General features: G+C 38.1%; 1 protein-coding gene across 1 annotated transcript in view; it reads left to right on the plus strand.

Annotated features, from left to right (window-relative positions):
• LOC132402351 (bromodomain-containing protein 3-like) overlaps positions 1–18637 on the plus strand; it is a 101528-nt gene that overhangs the window by 60197 nt on the left and 22694 nt on the right. Inside the window, exons 10-13 of the mRNA XM_059985230.1 lie at positions 2893–3185; positions 3284–3403; positions 3491–3622; positions 15337–15684. Coding sequence (XP_059841213.1) covers positions 2893–3185; positions 3284–3403; positions 3491–3622; positions 15337–15684 — 893 coding nt within the window. The remainder of the gene's footprint in view (positions 1–2892; positions 3186–3283; positions 3404–3490; positions 3623–15336; positions 15685–18637) is intronic.

The raw sequence follows: 18637 nt of genomic DNA on the forward strand, positions 1-18637 counted from the left end.
GATGGCAGCAGTGAGAAGAAAGCATTACCTGGGTGGTGGGAGTTGATGATGATGGGTGACAGCTGCAGGGACCCTGGGCATTTTCTTTCCTTTGTCCCTTATTCCCTCTCGATCCATTTTCAATTGCTTTTCTTTATTCCATTTTCTATCCAGATTATATTTACATTTAATTTGTTTATTGTGCAAAAGTTCACTATTTTTTCCTCTTTGTCATGAAGTTAAGCCATTGTACAAGAAATATATGAAGTCAAAGAAGTGACATTACATTGCTGCTCCAGTAACTGTTGAAACAGGTTAAAAGGAGAAGAACAAAGATCTGAATTGTAATACTCTAATTTCAGTGTTCTGGTTACTGAGATATTTTTCTGGAAGAATTCTACTGGCAATTTTGTTGTAAATTACATTGCTTTCAATTACAGACTATATAACATTCGTCATCTTGAGCACTGTTAAGCAGGTTGCATCTGTCATATTTTAAGTGATTATCAAAAGGCATTTAATTATCCTTTAGATGTGAAGCGTTATATCTTAAGTTTATGCATCTTAATCAAAAGGAAACAATACTTGGGGCCTTTGTAGTTTTTGATATACTGTATAAAATGACTGGAATGAAAATGTAGAAGGGTGGGTTAGTAAGTTTGTTAACATAAAGATTGGTAGAGTTGTGAATATTGTGTAGGACTTCCAAAGAACGCAGCAGAATATAGATCTTCAGAATCCGGTTTAGTGTCATCGCCGTATGTTGTGAAACTTGTTAACTTTACAGCAACAGTACAATGAAATACTTGATAAATAGGGAAAGAATGGAGTTGCATTAAGTGTGTATATACTGTATATATGTAATGGTTAAGTTTTTTAAAAAAGCAGTTCAAAAAAATTTAAAAGGTAGTGAGATAGTGTCCAAGGGTACATTGTCCATTCAGAAATCAGATGGCAGAGGGAAAGAAGCTGTTCCTGAACCGCTGAGTGTGTGCCTTCAGGCTTCTGTACCTCCATTCTGATGGTAATAGTGTGAAGAAGGCATGTCTTGGGTATCTTAAATAATACTATTGTACCTGTCTCAACCACTTCTTTGGGCAGCTCATTCCATATACTCATCACCCTCTGTATGGGAAAATGCTGCTGCTCAGTGCTCTTAAAATTTTCCCCTCCTGAGAGCAGTTATTATCCTACTACAATCAAGCTCCTGAACCAGTGCAGATAATTTCACTCACCATTACTCTGAACTGATATTACAATTGACAGATTCACTTTAAAGAACTCTTTACAACTCACGTTATCTATTATTTTTGTTTGTGCAGTTTGTCTTTTGCTCATTGGTGGTTTGTTTACATATAGTTTTTGTGTTTTTTAAAAAAAAAATTCCCTGTAGATGACTGCAAGAAAATTAATCTCAAAGCTCAACATTTAAGTATCAAAGTACATATACCATATAAAATCTTCAGATTCATCTTCTTGCAGGTAGCCAGAAAACAAAGAAATACAATCCACAAGAAAACACACAAGAGACCACCACACATTCAATGTGCAAAAGAGGAAAAGTCATGCAAATAATTTTTTTAAAAATACTAAAATAACGCATAGAACATAAACTCCAGTGTCCCCGAAAGTGAGTCCATGGCTGTAGAGATAGTTCAGCACGGAGTCGCATGAAGCCGGTCCAGGAGCCTGATGGATGCAGGCCAATAGCTGCTTCCGAACCTGGCTGTGTGGGATCCACGGCACCTGCATTTCCCATCTGATTGTAGCAGCGAGAAAAGAGGGAGACTAGTCAACTGCAGGCAGATTTTAAAACTTCTGCTTTCAGCCTGGTGACTTTAATCGGTGCAGAGTAATGGAACCGAGGACAGGTTTGTCTTCTGCTGTCAGGCCTCAATACAGTGTCCACCCCCAGTGATGGCTGCCACTGCCATACTTGCATTTTCAAGAGTCTAGTTCACCAAATTTCCCAGGAAATCGCAAAATCACCAGTTTGTTCAGACAGTTCAAAAGTACGTCCCTTATAGACTGCAATGATCGCAGTTCAGAGGAAATATATTTAATGAAGTATCTAGTAATTTTGTGAGCTGCCCGAAAGCTTTGCTGTAGGTTGCCACTGCCAACTTAATAAGGAACTATATGATGACCTATGCATACTTTGATAAGCTTACTTTAAATGTTGAACTGAACTCGGCCTGGATGCCTGGAACTGGCTGTTGGGGCTGGTTGTAGAAGCTGAAATAATAGGACTATACTGCCCTCGTACACAGCCAATTACCTTCTATTTTTCTTGGGCTATACTGTTCTATGTTCACTTTAAAGCTGTGCTACCTAGTTTTGGACTCTCCACTCAGGAGAGAAAATAATGTTACTGTCCACTTTTTGCCTCTCCTAATTTCAAATATTTCTCAAGATTGCCCTTCATTTGTCTAATGCAAGCCCTGTAATCCTGACCACAACATCATAAATCTTTTCTAATCTTTTCCAATTTAGCCACATCTTTCCTATAATAGCACGAAATTCTCTTCCTCCTCCTTTTATTATTGAGATACAGCATGGAATAGGCCTTTACAGCTCCTCAAGCCATGCCACCCAGCAATCCACCAATTTTAACCCTAGCCTAATCAGAGGACAATTTACAATGACCAATTAACCTACCAACTGGTACATTTTTTGAACTTGGGAGGAAACTGGGGCACCCAGCAGGATCTGGAACACACGGAGGAAGCCTACACAGTCATGGGGAAAACATCCAAACTCCTTCCAGACAGCGGTAGGAGTTGAACCTGGATCACCTGTAGTGTAAAGCGTTGTACTAACCACTACACTATGTACTAAATATTTCTAGCTGAAATGTTGAGTAGAACTATTTAAAGCTGCTAACTTTGCTAGTGAATGTACTTAATTATACAGGCAGTCAAAGAAAATGAAGCAGAGTGCTCCTGTTTTGTGTGATTCAGAAGAAGAGGATAATGCTAAGCCAATGACTTATGATGAAAAGAGGCAACTGAGTCTTGATGTAAATAAGCTTCCTGGTGACAGACTGGGGCGTGTTGTCCACATAATACAGTCAAAGGAACTATCCTTGAGAGACTCTGATCCAGATGAAATAGAAATTGACTTTGAAACTTTAAAACCATCAACACTAAGAGAACTGGAAAGATATGTTATGGCATGTCTAAGAAAGAAACAAAAAAGTCTTGGTTGTGAGTATTAAATTCTCGTGTGTAATTTTCTTATTTAGAATGGTGGGTAGTTTATTTTCCTTTTTATTTCTTTGATGGTGTTGTGTTGTGTTGTGCAGCAAAGAAAGCACCAGGAAGATCTAAGGAAGAAATTCAATTGGAAAGAAAACAAGAGCTAGAGAAAAGATTACAGGATATGACCGGACATCTGAATTCTGGAAAGAAGCAAGCAAAAATATGTATGTACTTGGTATACAAATGCAGTGATACTATTCTGCTCAGGCCTTTCATATTTGAATTCAGTATGCTTTTACTATTTTTAACAGCTCAAAAGAATGATCCGGCAGAAGAAACAGGTGGATTTTCCAGATTAAGTGAGAGCAGCAGTTCCTCAGACTCTGAAAGTGACAGCAGCAGCAGTGACTCTAGTACCTCATCTAGCAGTGATTCTGAACCAGGTTAGATGTCAGCCTCTGTGTGTAAATAAATGCAGCCAGATGTTTAATCACTTCAATCCCACCTCTGTTGCTCATAGTGACTCTTAACGTTTATCATGGAGTCATTACTGAAAAACCGAAATGGTTAACTACAGTCCTGCTTGACACAACATTGGAGGCTGAAAGTGATTCCATAATGAGTGGGGGGGGATTGAAAATGTTCTTGTGCACATCAATACAGTACTGGCGTTGCAATGTCTTCCATTCAGACATTGGGAGGAAAAGCCCGTCATATCCCCATCTTAAAACAAAATGTGTATTTTTTTTAAAAAATTGATGTTTAGCCAATAAATGTGTCAATGTTTTCACCCAGAAGGAGAATTTTGAGCTATGTAGTATACTTTGTAATAAGCAACAAAAAAGACAACTACAGATTCTGAAAATGCTTATCAAGCCAGCAATTCTGAAGGGAAACTTGAGACATGATTAAAATCTCCACCTGTTGTATTTTTAGCATTTCTTGCCTTCCCATTTTACTACCAATCAATAAGCAATGACTAAAACTTTAAATATAAATGCTTATGACTTGCTTAAAAAAATAACTGGAGTTCACCATTAACATTTTTGTAATCTTCTATGTTCAATATACATTTTTGTAACTTGTGATTTTCTTTTTGTAGCAAAGTGCCTAGTATGACATGAAAAGACAGTCAACCATGTGGAAATTGTGACAAGTCACTTGAAAGTGATATTTTATTATTTGCTCTCTACGGTGCACCTTCAGCACAATATTATAACTCTCATGAACCTTTTGAACGGCTAGGTGCAAGGAAATAGGCTGGCAGAACATTGAAGAGCTGATCTCCATGTATAGTGAGTAATCTACAGTGAGTGGTTCAGGCAGTAGTCTATGACAGGAACATAATTAAAATGATTGTAATATTTTGATGACTACACGATCAGAGCATTAGTATCATCTCTTTAAGAAAAAAAGACCACAAGATAGTGCATTTGCTTTTCTATTTTCAGACCTGCACAAATATTAACAATAATCTTTTAACAGATTTTGAGTTTCTAGTAGATGGCAAGCTGTGTTGTAGCTTCCTTAATCACACCTGATCTGCAATATGGATAGATAATCATCTTTATAATATGATAAGTTTGTCATTCAATATTATGATATTAATGTGTCAGTTATAAATTACTGTAGTATTCAGCAAGTAGTGTTTTCTCCAGATAAAACATCGCTAACTGTTTTTTTTTGTTTTGTTTAGGCCTCTGCTGGAGTCATTTGACTGATTCCAAGTATTTTCCTTTTGCATTCTGTATTTGTAAATCTTCAATAAGCTTGTTTTGTCAAGAAGAACAGTTATAACTTGAGTATGTTGATGGAAATTGTAATTGTTACATCATTTGTATGGTTACTGAAGCTAAAATCTGTGATCAAAATCCTACTAAATGAGAATTTAAGCACTGATTGAAACGCTGCTTTTAATTTGATCCTGTTTTCTGCCTCTTTGTTCAATGTTCATGGGATTTTGCAAAATAATTTAAGGATTTAATTACAGATAGCAAAGGAACCAATTAACCTGTTAGACAAACTTACCTTGTACAGATATAAATGTTACAGAGGTAATTTTTTCTAAAATGTGTCTAGTGAAAATGCAATTTAGTATGTAGACTTTTCCTCATTCAGTGTTTACACTATTTGAGGGATCATGTAATAAATAGATTTAAATCATTCATCTTGTGTTAGATCTGATGTAAATTTGAAAATCATTGAGGGAAAAATGGTCTCTCAGGACATGGGCGACAATGCATTGTGTAAATACAATTAGCTACATTCTTGCTTGATTTGAAGGAGAGTAGAAGAAACCTTGAAAGGTTTTTGTTAGTTTTTACTATGCTTCCTTTTAATTGAAGGAAATAAAAGAAAACCCATGGATTTGCAAGTATTTTATGTGCTAGTTATGCACTCACCCTTAAGTGAAGAGGTAAGTGTTTGAGCGATCTTACCAATTACTTCCATAATGTGTTCCAGATGTATGTTTTAATTGTAAAGTCCAAACCTATTCAACATTTCCCTATAACTCAGGTCCTAAATCCCAGCAACATCCTTGTAAACCTTCTTTGCACTCTTTCAATCTTATTGATATCTTTCCTATTGATAGGAAACTGTGCACAATACTCCAAATTTGGCCTCACCAACATCTTCTACAACTTCAACTCCTGTACTCAATACTCTTGATTTATGAAAACCATTGTGCCAAAAGCTCACTTTACGACTCTATCTAGCTTTGTCACCACTTCCATGGAATTCTTGATCTGTAGTCCCAGATCCCTTTGTTCTACGGCACTCCTCAGTAAGTACTACCCTGGTTTGCCCTCCCAAAGTGCAACACTTCACTTGTCTATGTAGGACATGGACAGTACAGCACAGGAACTGTCCCTTTGGCCCACAATGTTGTGCTAAACCATTAAATTAGTAATCAAATGGCTAACTAATCTCTTCTGCCTACACAATGCCCATGTGCTTCCATTTTTCTCACTTTTGTGTGCCTATCTAAACATCTCTTAGAAGTCTTTAATGTTTTTGCCTCTACCACCACTGCAGGGTAGTACATTCCAGGCACTCTCCACTGTGTATATATAAAAACTTAACCCTATAACCTCCTTAGAAATTGCCCCCTTTCATCTTAAGTGCATGCCCTGTGGTATTAGACATTTCAACCCTTGGGGGAAAAGGTACTGTCTGTCAACTCTATCTGTGCCTCTCATAATCTTATAAACCTCTGTTAGATGTCCCCTCTGTTTCCACTGCTCCAGAAAAAAACAACAATGTTTGTCCAACCTCTCATTGATGGCACATGCCCTCTAGTCTAGGCAACATCCTGGTAAACCTCTCTATACCCTCTCTGATGCCTTAACATCCTTCCTATTGGGTTATTGGAAATGTATGCAACTAGAATTTTATAAAGCTGCAACATATTTTCCTATCTTTTGAACTCAGTGCCTCGTCTATAAAGATCCAGTCAAGATGCACCAGTGAATAACATTTCCTCAGGCAATATCTTCCAAATAGTCCACAGAACTGTTTAGTTCACTTTACTACATTTTTTTTTATCTTAAATGTATTTCTGGAACTGTTGGAGCCTGCAGCTTGCAGTATGGAGATTGAATGATCTAACACTTTCCTGCCTCTAAGAAAATTCCATGAGACGATTGTGAGTGGACTCGAGGCAAGGAAGTTCAGAGACGGTGCGAGTCCATGATCAACTCCATTTCTCACCGATTAAAGCGAAGAGGGTGACTGAAGCATCAAGGCAAATGCGGAGGTGAGCAAGTGGTCAGTGCTGGCGACCTGCTTGCTCGCTGCTGCTGGATAAGGTGTCAGTTTGTGATGGATCTCGGAAAGCCTCTGCGTTCAAGTGGTCTCTTTCATTCCCCCGATGCTGTTGTTGAATGTCCTGAAGTTCTGCAAGTTATGAATTGGATTGTGAACTGTCAAATTGTTCAGACTAATTTGATTGTCTATTTTTTTTGCATTTATGTTTCACCCTTTTTTTTGTTGTCGTTTGGTGCGATTTGTTTTTTATGCAGGGGAAGGGGTTGTGGGTTTGTGGTTTGATGTTCTTGTTGCCGTTTGGTGTGGTTTTGTGATTTTTTTTTTAAATGCAGGGGTGGGTTGATGTCTTTCTTTGAATGACTTCCATGGTTTTCTTTGTTTCATGGCTATCTGGAGAAAATGAATCTGAGTTGTATACTGTATAAATACTCAGATAATAAATCAACCTTTCATGCCTTAACCACCTTATCAGCCTGTTAGCCACTTTCAGGGATCTTTAAACTTGGACCTCAAGATCCCGCTGATCAACACTGTTAAGGATTTTGCCCTTAACAGTATATTGTTTCTTGGAATTTGATCTACCAAGGTGCAATACATCTGGCTGGGTTAAACTCAATCTGCCATTCCTCCACCCATATCTACAACTAATCTGTACCCCACTGTATTCTTTGCCAGTCTTCTACACTATCCACAACACCACCAATCTTCATATCATCTGGAAATTTGCTAACCCACCCAACTACAGTACATTTTCATCCTGATCATGTATATACATCACAAACAGATATCCCAGTACAGATCCCTGTGGAACTCCATTAATTCCCGATTTTCAGCTAGCGTAAGTCCCTTTGTGCACAATCCTCTGTCTTCTCTAGGCAAACTAATTGTGAATTCACAATGAGCCTCCCATGAGGTCACTTGTCAAACACATTACTAAAATCCATGTAGACAACACTGACAGTTCTGCCTTCATCAAACATTCTCGTCACCTCATCAAAAATCTCAATCAAAGCAGCAAGACACAACTTGCTGGCTGTCCCTAATTAGCTCATCTTTTTCCAAATGCTGATAAATCCTATCCATAAGAATCCTCTCCAGTAACTTCCCTACCACTGACGTGAAATTCACTGCCCTATAATTATCTAGGATTATCCCTAGTAATGATCCCTTGAGTTTTTTTTACTGCCCACACAGACCAACCATTGCTCTGAACAGGACACTCTTACATGGCCAGCAAACCGCTCGGCACTTAATGTTTATTTTTGTAATATGCACACTATAAAAATTGAAATATCACATTTTTATTTATTGAAGTATACAATGAAATACAGTACAAAGAGAATCTTTCATGTATCGTAAACTTTTAAACTTTGTGTCAGTGTTCAATGGATTAGTGATTTATTAATATTGAGTTACTGACTTGTTTGTTAGAATTAGTAACAGTGTTGTAACTTGAAACACTGTCAATGTCAATACATGGAAGCTCTAAAATGTTTCAAAGTGAACGTGGTGTGTTTATTTTAAAAATCTATGGATTATATTCATTAACACAAATTAACATTTCAAACTAATAGCATAACATCAAAATGATATGAACATTGTATAAAGGAAACTTCTAGCTCTGCAGCAACAAAGGCTATGTGCACGGGAGCATTTTAGTTCCTCCGTGGCCATGTCCCCACACAGTTCAGAGGGAACGGTGATCACTGGTTCCCTTCTTGACTAATGGAACAGCATCAGCTGTCCACCAGTCCTCCTGACCTCGCCTGTGGCTGGAGAAGACACAAAGAAGTTGGTCAAGGCTCCAGCAATCTGTCTTGCCTCTCTCAATAACCTGGGGTTTATTCCATCAAGCCCTGGGCACTTATCCACCTTGATGTTCTTTAAGACACCCCAACACTGCCTCCTCTAACTCAAAGTGTCCTAGTATGTCAATACACTCAGCACTGATCTCCCTGCCTTTTGTCTTCTTCTCCTTGGTAAATACCAAAGTAATGTACTCATTAAGGATCTCCCCACACCTCCTGCATCCAAACAAATGTTCCCCCCCCACCCCCATAAACTTATAGTTATACCCTCCCCCTAGTTATCCTCTTGCTCATATAGAATACCTTGGGATTCATCTTAATCCCACTTGCCAAGGACTTTTCATGGCCCTCCAGGCTTTCCTAACTCCCTTCTTGAGTTACTTTATGGCTTTTTTGCTAATTTGGTTTCTGGGAATTCTGACATTTTCAGTCAATTTTTCCAGCTGGTCCATAATGTGCTTGCAAGCTTTGATTGCCTTACTCACTGTCCACCATACCTCCAATCTTATTGCCACCTACAAATTTGCCAATCCAGTTTACCACATTATCATCCAAATCTTTGATATTGATGACAGACAACAATGGACCCAGAACAGATCCTTGCAGATCTTTGAACTTGCATGCCAAGTTCTCAATAAGAATGGCATCTTAGAATGTTGTGAGCTTGACTGAAGATGTTAAGCTGTCAATTTCATCCATCTATCATGCTGGAGAATCACTCGGTCTGTGAGAAGCAAATGTGGTTAGTTAGCTCAACTTGATTTCTTTATGTATTGAGCATGGCTGTAAGCAGCAGAGCACCAAGGTCTACATTATATGACTCATATTTTTGCCACTTGGATGTTAGCATGAAACTGGCATAGATTTTGTTTACAGTAGATGTTTTTTCACCTTGCTTACGGCTGGCTGTAAACATTATAATGTGTTTTACTGGTGGTGTTCTATAATACAGCTTCTGATCTAATGCAGAAGCACCCTCAGTTCCTGTAAGGAGAGTTTCTTTTTTTTTTGAGGGAACAATCATCAACCAGTTAGATTGTAGAATACTTGAAGTGGTACTTGAAGTACTAAGTCATAAAATGGCTCGGTATAAAGCGTAAATTAGATCCAAATCAAATACAGACCAGAAAATAAAAATTAGAATTAATGAATTAGGAAATAGTTGAAAGACAAAAAAAAACAAACATGTTTTTCTAAAGGATTGAGATTCCACAGCTGTAAATTTAAATATTCAGAATCAAAGAGGTGATTCTGTAATAATGAATCTTTAAAAATACACAATCCTGGCAGCAGCAGCCCTAACTTTTACTGACCTCTTCTGTGGAGATTGTGGTCAAATCTTCAACCTGGTTCCATTGATTGCATTGTGATGCCACATCTGGTAGAGGTATCCATGTTTAACTTGCCAGAAGTTGCTCTTCAATTTACTCCATTATACTTTGCTGTGTTATGATAGTGGCACTAATGGCATTGCCATCTATCCTTTAAATGAGTGAATCTTCATTCTGAAGCTCTGCTGCTCAGGTCAAGGTTCTTTCTTGAAGGGAAGATCTTGTACCATCTAACTTAAATCTTTCATCACCTTTCATTCAAACTTGAACAGCCTGCTCAACCCATCCTCTTAAGTCAATCACTTCTTATCAGGAATCATTTTTTAAACGTTTCTGAATTGCCTCCAATGCAAGAGTATCCCTCAAATTAGGAAACAAAGCTACAAAATATCTGCTTTTATGCTCTATCCCTTTTGTGGTGAAGGTTTGCCCAATTTGAGACATTGTTTGTGTGGATGGCTAAAGGCTTCTTCTCAGGGCTGAAGTGGCTAACAAGAGAGGCATAGTCTTAAGGTGCTTGGAAGTAGGTTCTGAAGGGATGTCGGGTAAGTTTTTCCATACAGAGTGGTGAGTGCATGGAGGCGGATACAATAGGGACTTTTAAGAGACTCTTGGGTGAATGTAGCTTAGAAAAATAGAGGGCTTTGTGCTAGGGTAATTCTAGGTAGTTTCTAGAGTAGGTTACATGGTTGGCACAAGGTTGTGGGCTGAAGGACCTGTGATGTGCTGTAAATTTCTATAATAGCTGCTTGTCTCTGAATCCCAACTTTCTGTATTTCATATAAGGAAGTACAGATTCCTGTGTACAGCGGTATTCGATGCCCTCCACATTAAACCAATATTCTGCATCTCATAAAGTGGCTTTCCCCACATTATAATAAAAACAGTCAAGTTTTTAAATGGATTTGTATTTTACTTTCTTCTACCAAATTGTGAATCTATTCTGTCCTTTGACTGATACCTTGCCTTCAACTTGTACAGAACCAAAATGCAATTGACTGTTTATTTCCCTCTGTAGATGCTGCCTGACCTGCTGAATTCCTCTAGCATTTCTTGTGTTTTGATCAAAATTTTCAGCATTTGCAGATTGTCTGCAATTTGATAATGTATGGATGATATCCTGCGTTTAAGTTGACTGTATTGTAGAAAAGCTGCAGAGCATTTTATAATTACCTTGTCCATCAGTTGCTAGCTTGTTATTACAAAGAAATGCATTGATGTGGTAATTTTTGATGATAAATTACCTTCTTTATAACTAGTGCAATCATTGCTGTAGTTTAGAAAATGTTAACCTGTTGGTACATAGCAAGCTCTCATGAAGTCCCACTGACATTAATGAGCGGATTACATGTTTTGAGTGTTAGTTAACAGACGAGCATCATCCAGGACCAGCAGAACAACCTGCTCTTCTGTCAACACATCTGAGTTTTTTAAAAATCTCTAACTGAATGGGTAAGTGGGTTCTTATTTTAATACCTGATCTGAAAGGCAGCCACCTGGCAGTGCAGTATCTTGTGTGGGATTTGACCCACAACCTGCTGTAATGAGACAGTGAACACTGAACCATTTTGTTGTGATATGCAGCCGGCACAAGGTTGCTAATGTGTGTTTTGTTCTTTTCATTATAAATGTGATTGAAGTAAACAAGGTTCAAAACAATGTCATAAAATTTCACTTTTGTAGGGAGTGTACAAATTATTGCACATAGTATTTTAACAACTAGTTATGGCCCTTGAGTATAGGAAGTACAGAAGGGTGGGAGTACTCACGTTAACAGGGCAGATGAAATATCACTGGTGAACATGATGAAAGAATTCCTTAAAGCATTTTATAAGTTTTTATTTTGTAAGAATTTTGTATATTGTATTGAGGGGAAGAGGGTAATTAGGGAAATAGTGGAGCTTGCAGGAAAGCAATGGTGCAACTCCGCAGAACAAGAGAATGTGGTCAGTTGTTAAATCACCCATGAGCAGATGTGATGGACCGAATGGCCTAATTCTGCTCCTATGTCTTATGGTCTTGAAATCAGAGATGGAAGGGCTCTTGGGAGTCCAAGTACGAGATTCCCTAAAGATTAATGTGCAGGTTGAATCAGTAGTAAGAAAGGCAAATGCAATGTTAGCATTCATTTCAACAGGACTAGAATATAAAAGCAAGGATGTGATGTTGGTGCTTTATAAGGCATTGGTTAGACCACATCTGGAGTATTGAGGTGATTTAGACTCCATATCTAGGAAAGGATGTCCTGGCATTGGAGATGATTCAGAGAAAGTTTATGAGAATGATCCCTGGGATGAAATGGTTAATGTATGGGAACTATTTGATAGTTCTTTGCCTGCACTCATAAGAGTTTAGAATGAGTTGGATCTCATTGAAACCTACTGAATATTGAAAGGCCTAGATAAAGTGGACATGGTGAGTCTGGGACCAAAGGTGCCTGCGTCGGAATAGAAGGATGTCTGTTTAGACAGATGAGGAGAAATTTCTTTTAGCAGTGTGTGGTGAATCTGTGAAATTCCTGGCCAGAGAAGGCTGTGGAAGCCAAGTCATTTAGTATATTTAAAATGGAATTTGATAGGCTCTTGATTAGCACGGGTGTCAAAGATTACAGGGAGTAGGCAAATGAATGATGTTGAGAGGGATAATAAATCAGCCATAATCAAATGGCAAAGCAAAATTGATGGGCCAAATGGCCTAATTCTGCTCCTATGTCTAATAGTATTTACTAAGGCAAGGGATTGTTAATATAGCTGGAGGATTCAGGCTGTGGTCCCATAATGTATGCATAAAGGGAAACACTAGGTCTCTTAGCAAGTCAAAGCTAATTAAATCAGTCTGATGAGATGCATTTGGGTAACAGATAACCTCTTATCAGTCGCTGGCAAATCTACACCGCCCATTGAGGAGGTTCCATATGACTGGAGGAGAGGAAATGTAGTCTTTTGTCATTGAATGGCATCATGTATAAGCCAGGTAATTAGAGACCCATGAGTCTAAGGTATTGTCTCTGCGCAAACAACAGTGGCCCAGGGCCAACAAAAGCCAGTGGTAGGGAAATTAATGGAAAATTCTGAGAGACAGGATTAATCTGCACTTGGACAAGCAGGGGCAACTCAAAAACTCAAATTCTGTCTGAACAATTTGATTTTTTTTTTTGTAACTGAGATGCAGTAATGAGGTCAATGTGGTTAATGTAGTGTTCATTAAGGCCTCCAATTCTGTTTCACATGGGAAATTGGTCTTTTAGAGAGCAAAGCAAGTTGCAAATTAATCCAAAATTGGTCTGGCTATAAGAGTCATTACAGGGTGATAGTGGAGGGTTGTTTTTGTGATTGAAAATCTGTGACCAGTCGACTACCACAGGGAGTGTAATTGGATCCTGCTGTTTGTTATACACTTTAGTAATATGGAAATTAATGCAGGGGGTGTAATTAGTAAGTTTGCAGATGACGTAAATATTGGTGGTGTGGTACTAGGTTTTTGGACGTTGTTGATAAGATAGGCAGAGGAATAAGAGATGGATAAATTTGAGGTGATGGTCTTTTGAAGAGCCATTAAGGATAGGAATAGGACTTTAGTATACAAGTCTGGGGATCACTGAAGATGATGGCACAAATGGAGTAAGGTAGTAAAGAAGGCATGCAGGCTACTTGCTTTCATTAGCTGGGCCATGCAGGTTATAGTGCAATTTTATAACATTGAGCTGGACCAGGCTGGAATTCTCTGTCCAATTTAAATGGCCACATGCCAGTAAGAGTGTGATTACACTGGAGAGGGTGCAGAGATGTTGCCCAGGATGAAGCATTTCATTTGGTGTCTTTGTTGGAGGACAGAAGGTTGAGTGATGTAGTAGTTGGACTAAATTGAGGGGCATTGATAGGGAAGGTGGTAGGGACCTTGAATGCATATCAGTAATGTCTAATTCTGGACTATGTACTCGAGCTTGAGGTGTGCAGTATGTTTTTAAGGGGACCCAAAGAAGAATATTTTTTTCACCTAGGGTTTGGAAATAAATGATCTGCCTGTGTGACTGGTGGAGGGGAGTACTCAGAACATTCAAGTGGGAGCAAGACAAGCACCTAACTATACAAGCCACAAAGGCTCCAGAACAAGTGCTGGTAAATGGGATGTGTGTAGATGAGACACTTGTTGGTTGAAGGGCGCTTTTCTGTGTGGTATGACTGACTCTTCTCATTTTTGTTAGGAGTTCAGAAAGCTGTCCTGTATACCCTTACCACTTTCTGGTTTCGATCCAGAAATTCTATAAGAAGATTTGAAAAATGACTGCCTTAATTGATTCATAGTTATTGCCAGGAAATATTTGATATTATGTTTGGTATATTAAATATACATTTTTAAGTTGGGATGGTTTGGTAACTTGTGGTACAAGTTAATAATGGCTAATTGTAATGTGTGAACTCCAGTTATGTTCATAGTATTGTATCCAAGTAACCGCTTTGGTACCTAAAAGGTATTGAAAATAGTTCAAGTGAATATTATTGTCATTTGTGTTCATTTGCATAACAGGGAATTATCCATAAACTTTATAGTTTCATTTCCAGTACATCTATATATTTTTATAGACTGAATCTAAAAGACATTTCTTACATGAATAGAGCAACTAAGCTGAAGCTATTTCTGCCTCCAATGCTGTGGAAAAGCAGTTGGATTCCAGATAATTTTTTTTATTGATAATGCAATTGAGCTAATTCAAAATACTAAATGTTGGCACATCGCATCAAAGCATCTCCTTGTTTTCTCATCATCTCAACCATCCCTATTTAAACTGGTTGTAAAAGGCATAGAGATCTTTATTCCCTCACTCATTTTTTGCTTCTCCATTTAATCTCTGAAGTGCATTGACTTCTCTTCAGAGTTCCAAATTTACTGAGCAGTTTAATCTGCCTTACTGGCGATGATATGTTAGCCTTGACTGGTAGACCTACCATATCCTTCACAGTTGCATTAGCTGACCGAATCCTGTTTATATCATGATAATCATGTTATAGCCCCAACTGAATGAAACCCAGGATCACATCAAGTGTCTTCAGTATTTATCAGGCGAAGAGGCTGTAATGAAACACGATTGCTTTGGCTAGATCATTTCCAAATAATTGTGATACATATTTAAGCTAAAAGACATTTTGGACCATTTTTTCCTTCCATGTTTAAAAACTATAACTTAGGATTTTAACTCATTTTATTCATTTCATGATCTTTAATGTTGTGTTTAATGTTTAATTTCTACAGAGACAATTTCAAAAAAGAAATGGAACAAAAGTAACAATATTCTCACTAAGGAGGAAGAAATGGTAACTTTAACAACATTAATGCCATTGGAATTGTCAAATGCTTTTGGGTTTCTAAACTTGTCTTTTCCCTTCCTAAAGCTTGGTCACCCAAATTACAAGTTGAAATATTCCTTGTATCAGCCAGCATTGGATTATTTTCCTCAAGTGCAGCCATTATATGTCAGAGAAGTAACAGAATCACCACAAACATATAGTCATCCTATTTTATCTGATAGCCAAAAGACAAAAATGCGACCTTCTCAGCCAGAGCAATTTGTTCCAGCAGAGATAATAATTTCACCACCAGGTAATGACTTTACTTGTTCAAGAATCTTTTTGAACTGGACTTTTATGAGATTTTAAGATGTTACAGTGTATATTTGTATTGATGTATACTTTGCAATGCAAATATATTATTGCATGTTAAGGTGACAGAAGATAAATAATGCAAAGTTTTAAAGAGTATAGATTATTCCTCAGTGAGCACTACAGTACTTGGCTGACATTTTTATTTCGTTAAGCAGTGGGTACTCCTGGATCAAGATTAAATGTTTTCAACTTCCTTGTCATTGGAAGGAACCACATTTCTCAGATCATTAGCATATACCATAGATACAGTAAAGAAGAATTGTAGTTTAATAAACTAAGAAGAATATTGCTGCCTGTGCACATTTCCGCAGCCATCTGATGCTACTTGCAGTTTGCTTGGGGCAATTGCAGATGTGGCATGGGGGAAGGAGTAGCATGGTGAAAATGAGATGAAGATGGGAATGGGGGGGGGAGAGAAATGATTGCTTAAAATAAGTGAAGCTTGCAGTTAGAGTACACCCCTTTGTTGCAGAGAGCTGTGTTCCGAGAAAACTGTCCATAATGCACAATACAATTCCTCAACAATCTATTCTTGTGTTTATTTAGTTACTTTTCTCATAGATCCTGTAAAAGAATTTTTATTCTATTCGTCACTTTTTTTTGGTAGTGATTTGTGAATACTGTATTGGTGATTTTGTTACCCATATGGCTGGTACCACAGTTGGCATTACACACTGTACTAGGTACTGTAGGTGCCCTTTGAAACATTAGAGAGAATTGTCCCACCAAACTGCTTTGGAAGAATTATTTATTATCTTTTGCACAAGAGAGAAACCTTTGGAGATGGTTTTAAAAATTCCATCCTTGCTGCTTAATATTAAGATCTTATTTCAGATTATCAAAGCTTAGTCTTTTCAATATCTGATAGGCATGCAGAAAATCATTGCTTTCCAGCAACTTTTTTTTTGTTCTATTAGTAACTGGTGAGAAACTGTATTCTTGAGGACTTTTTTCAGCATTTCCCCACTCTTCCCCTCCCAATCCCAATTAACAAAGTAAATGTACACACAGAGACGACTTTTTTAGTTACCTCCTATGTTGCAGCTTCAGAGCTGCTCTTCTGCACACCACTGTTGTAATGCATGGTTATTTGAGTTACTGTCGCCTTACTGTCAGCTTGAACCAGTCTGTCCTTTGATCTCTCTCATTGACGAGGAGTTTCCACCCACAGAATTGCTGCTCACTGAATGCTTTTTGTTTCTCACACCATTCTGTGTGAACTCTAGAGACTGTTGTGCGTGAGAATGAGTTTCTGAGACACTCAAACCATTCTGTCTGGCACATTCTACCGTCAAAGTGACCTAGATCACATTTCTTCCCCCATTCTGACATTTGGTCTGAACAGAAATTGAAGCTCTTGACCACAGCTGCATGTTTTTATCCATTAAATTACTGACACATGATTGGCTGATTAGATGTTTGCATTAACGAGCAGGAGTACCTAATAAAGTGGTCACCATGTGTTGTCTGGATGCACTGATTTCAGATTACCTTTTAAATATTTCTCAGAGCTTCTTCTAGTACTTGGAGTAGGACTTGTTCCTCTGCTAAAAATAAGGGTCATCACACAAGTGTTTGCCATTAAAAATTTTGAGTTTCATTATTTCTCTTTGGAATTTGTTTACAGCTAGATTGACTCATTTATTTAATCCTGTTTACCTAGAATTGATTGTTTTTTTTAAAATTTGCATTAAGAGTCAACAAGTTTGGTTAGCAATGGTGGATTCTCTTCCATTAATGTGTTTTATGTCAAACTGATAATTTGTAGTTTTATTTCTCAGTAGCCCCTCTCCATATTGCCATTATACCACTAATCAATGTTGTCCTGATGATGCCATGCATTGTCCACTGTTTTGAGTTTGTTGAGAGTCTGTCATGTAGTTCCTTTGTCCATCAGTAATCTCTGCTGGAATTTCAATGGAGTAACTACAGAAGTTCTGATCTGCAGAGTACTCCAGCTTTTATCTGGTAACTTTGATTGTAAATATTATTCAGTACTTCATAGTTTTTGATTTCACTTTAATTTTGATGGTTTTTTTATAAGACTTTGAGGATGATATTGTATATTTGGATCTACACAGCAACCTTGGACCTTTAGTTTGTAATGGCTTGTGTTCTTCTCCCTTTTGTGATGAATTAGCTACTCTTAAAGGAAGAAATTCAAAACTAAAGTGCCATCATATGGAATACCTGGAATACTTTAAATACTGAACCAAAGTGATGTTGCAGCAAGGGATGTTTTTGATTTTCTGTGTCTCTAGTTTTTCACACTACCACACTACCTGGCTAATGCCAAGTTATACGCTAACCAGCTATGCTGTGAGTGTGCAAGTGACATTGGCCTTTGAGGCAACTACAATTACTATTATCTTGTGCTCCAATTTGGCAGTTGCAGAGTTGGAACTATGTTTCACAGCTTTAGTTCTGAGTATCCTTCTGCATCCAGAGATACCGGCCACGTGACAGATGCACTGCCACCTGGCTGGTCAGAGGACACACCACATGCCAATCAACATTTGGTCCCTCCCAACTAATCAATGCACACCTAAATTATTGGTCACCTTAATTGGATTATCTCGCCCAGCCCCATGCTATAAAAGGTGAGACTTGTCCCTGGATCGGCCTCTCTTACAGACCACCTCATTGAAGGCAAGTGCATTGATTTATGTTTGCAAAGGTCTATCGTTTGTCCTGGTAAGGGAACCGCAGCTATCCAAGGTCAAGGGGGATAGCTGTCGTAGTGCTTTTCCCTTGTTCTTTGTGTAACCATACCCTGTCCCCACACCGCTTCCTGTGTATTGTAGTTGCTTGTGTTGACCCGACTTCCCCTTGTAAATAAATTCCTTATTATTAAAACTGTGTGTGTCCAGGCCTCTACTGTTGAGACTCAA

Source organism: Hypanus sabinus, chromosome 11, assembly GCF_030144855.1.
Source record: "Hypanus sabinus isolate sHypSab1 chromosome 11, sHypSab1.hap1, whole genome shotgun sequence".
NCBI lineage: Eukaryota > Metazoa > Chordata > Chondrichthyes > Myliobatiformes > Dasyatidae > Hypanus > Hypanus sabinus.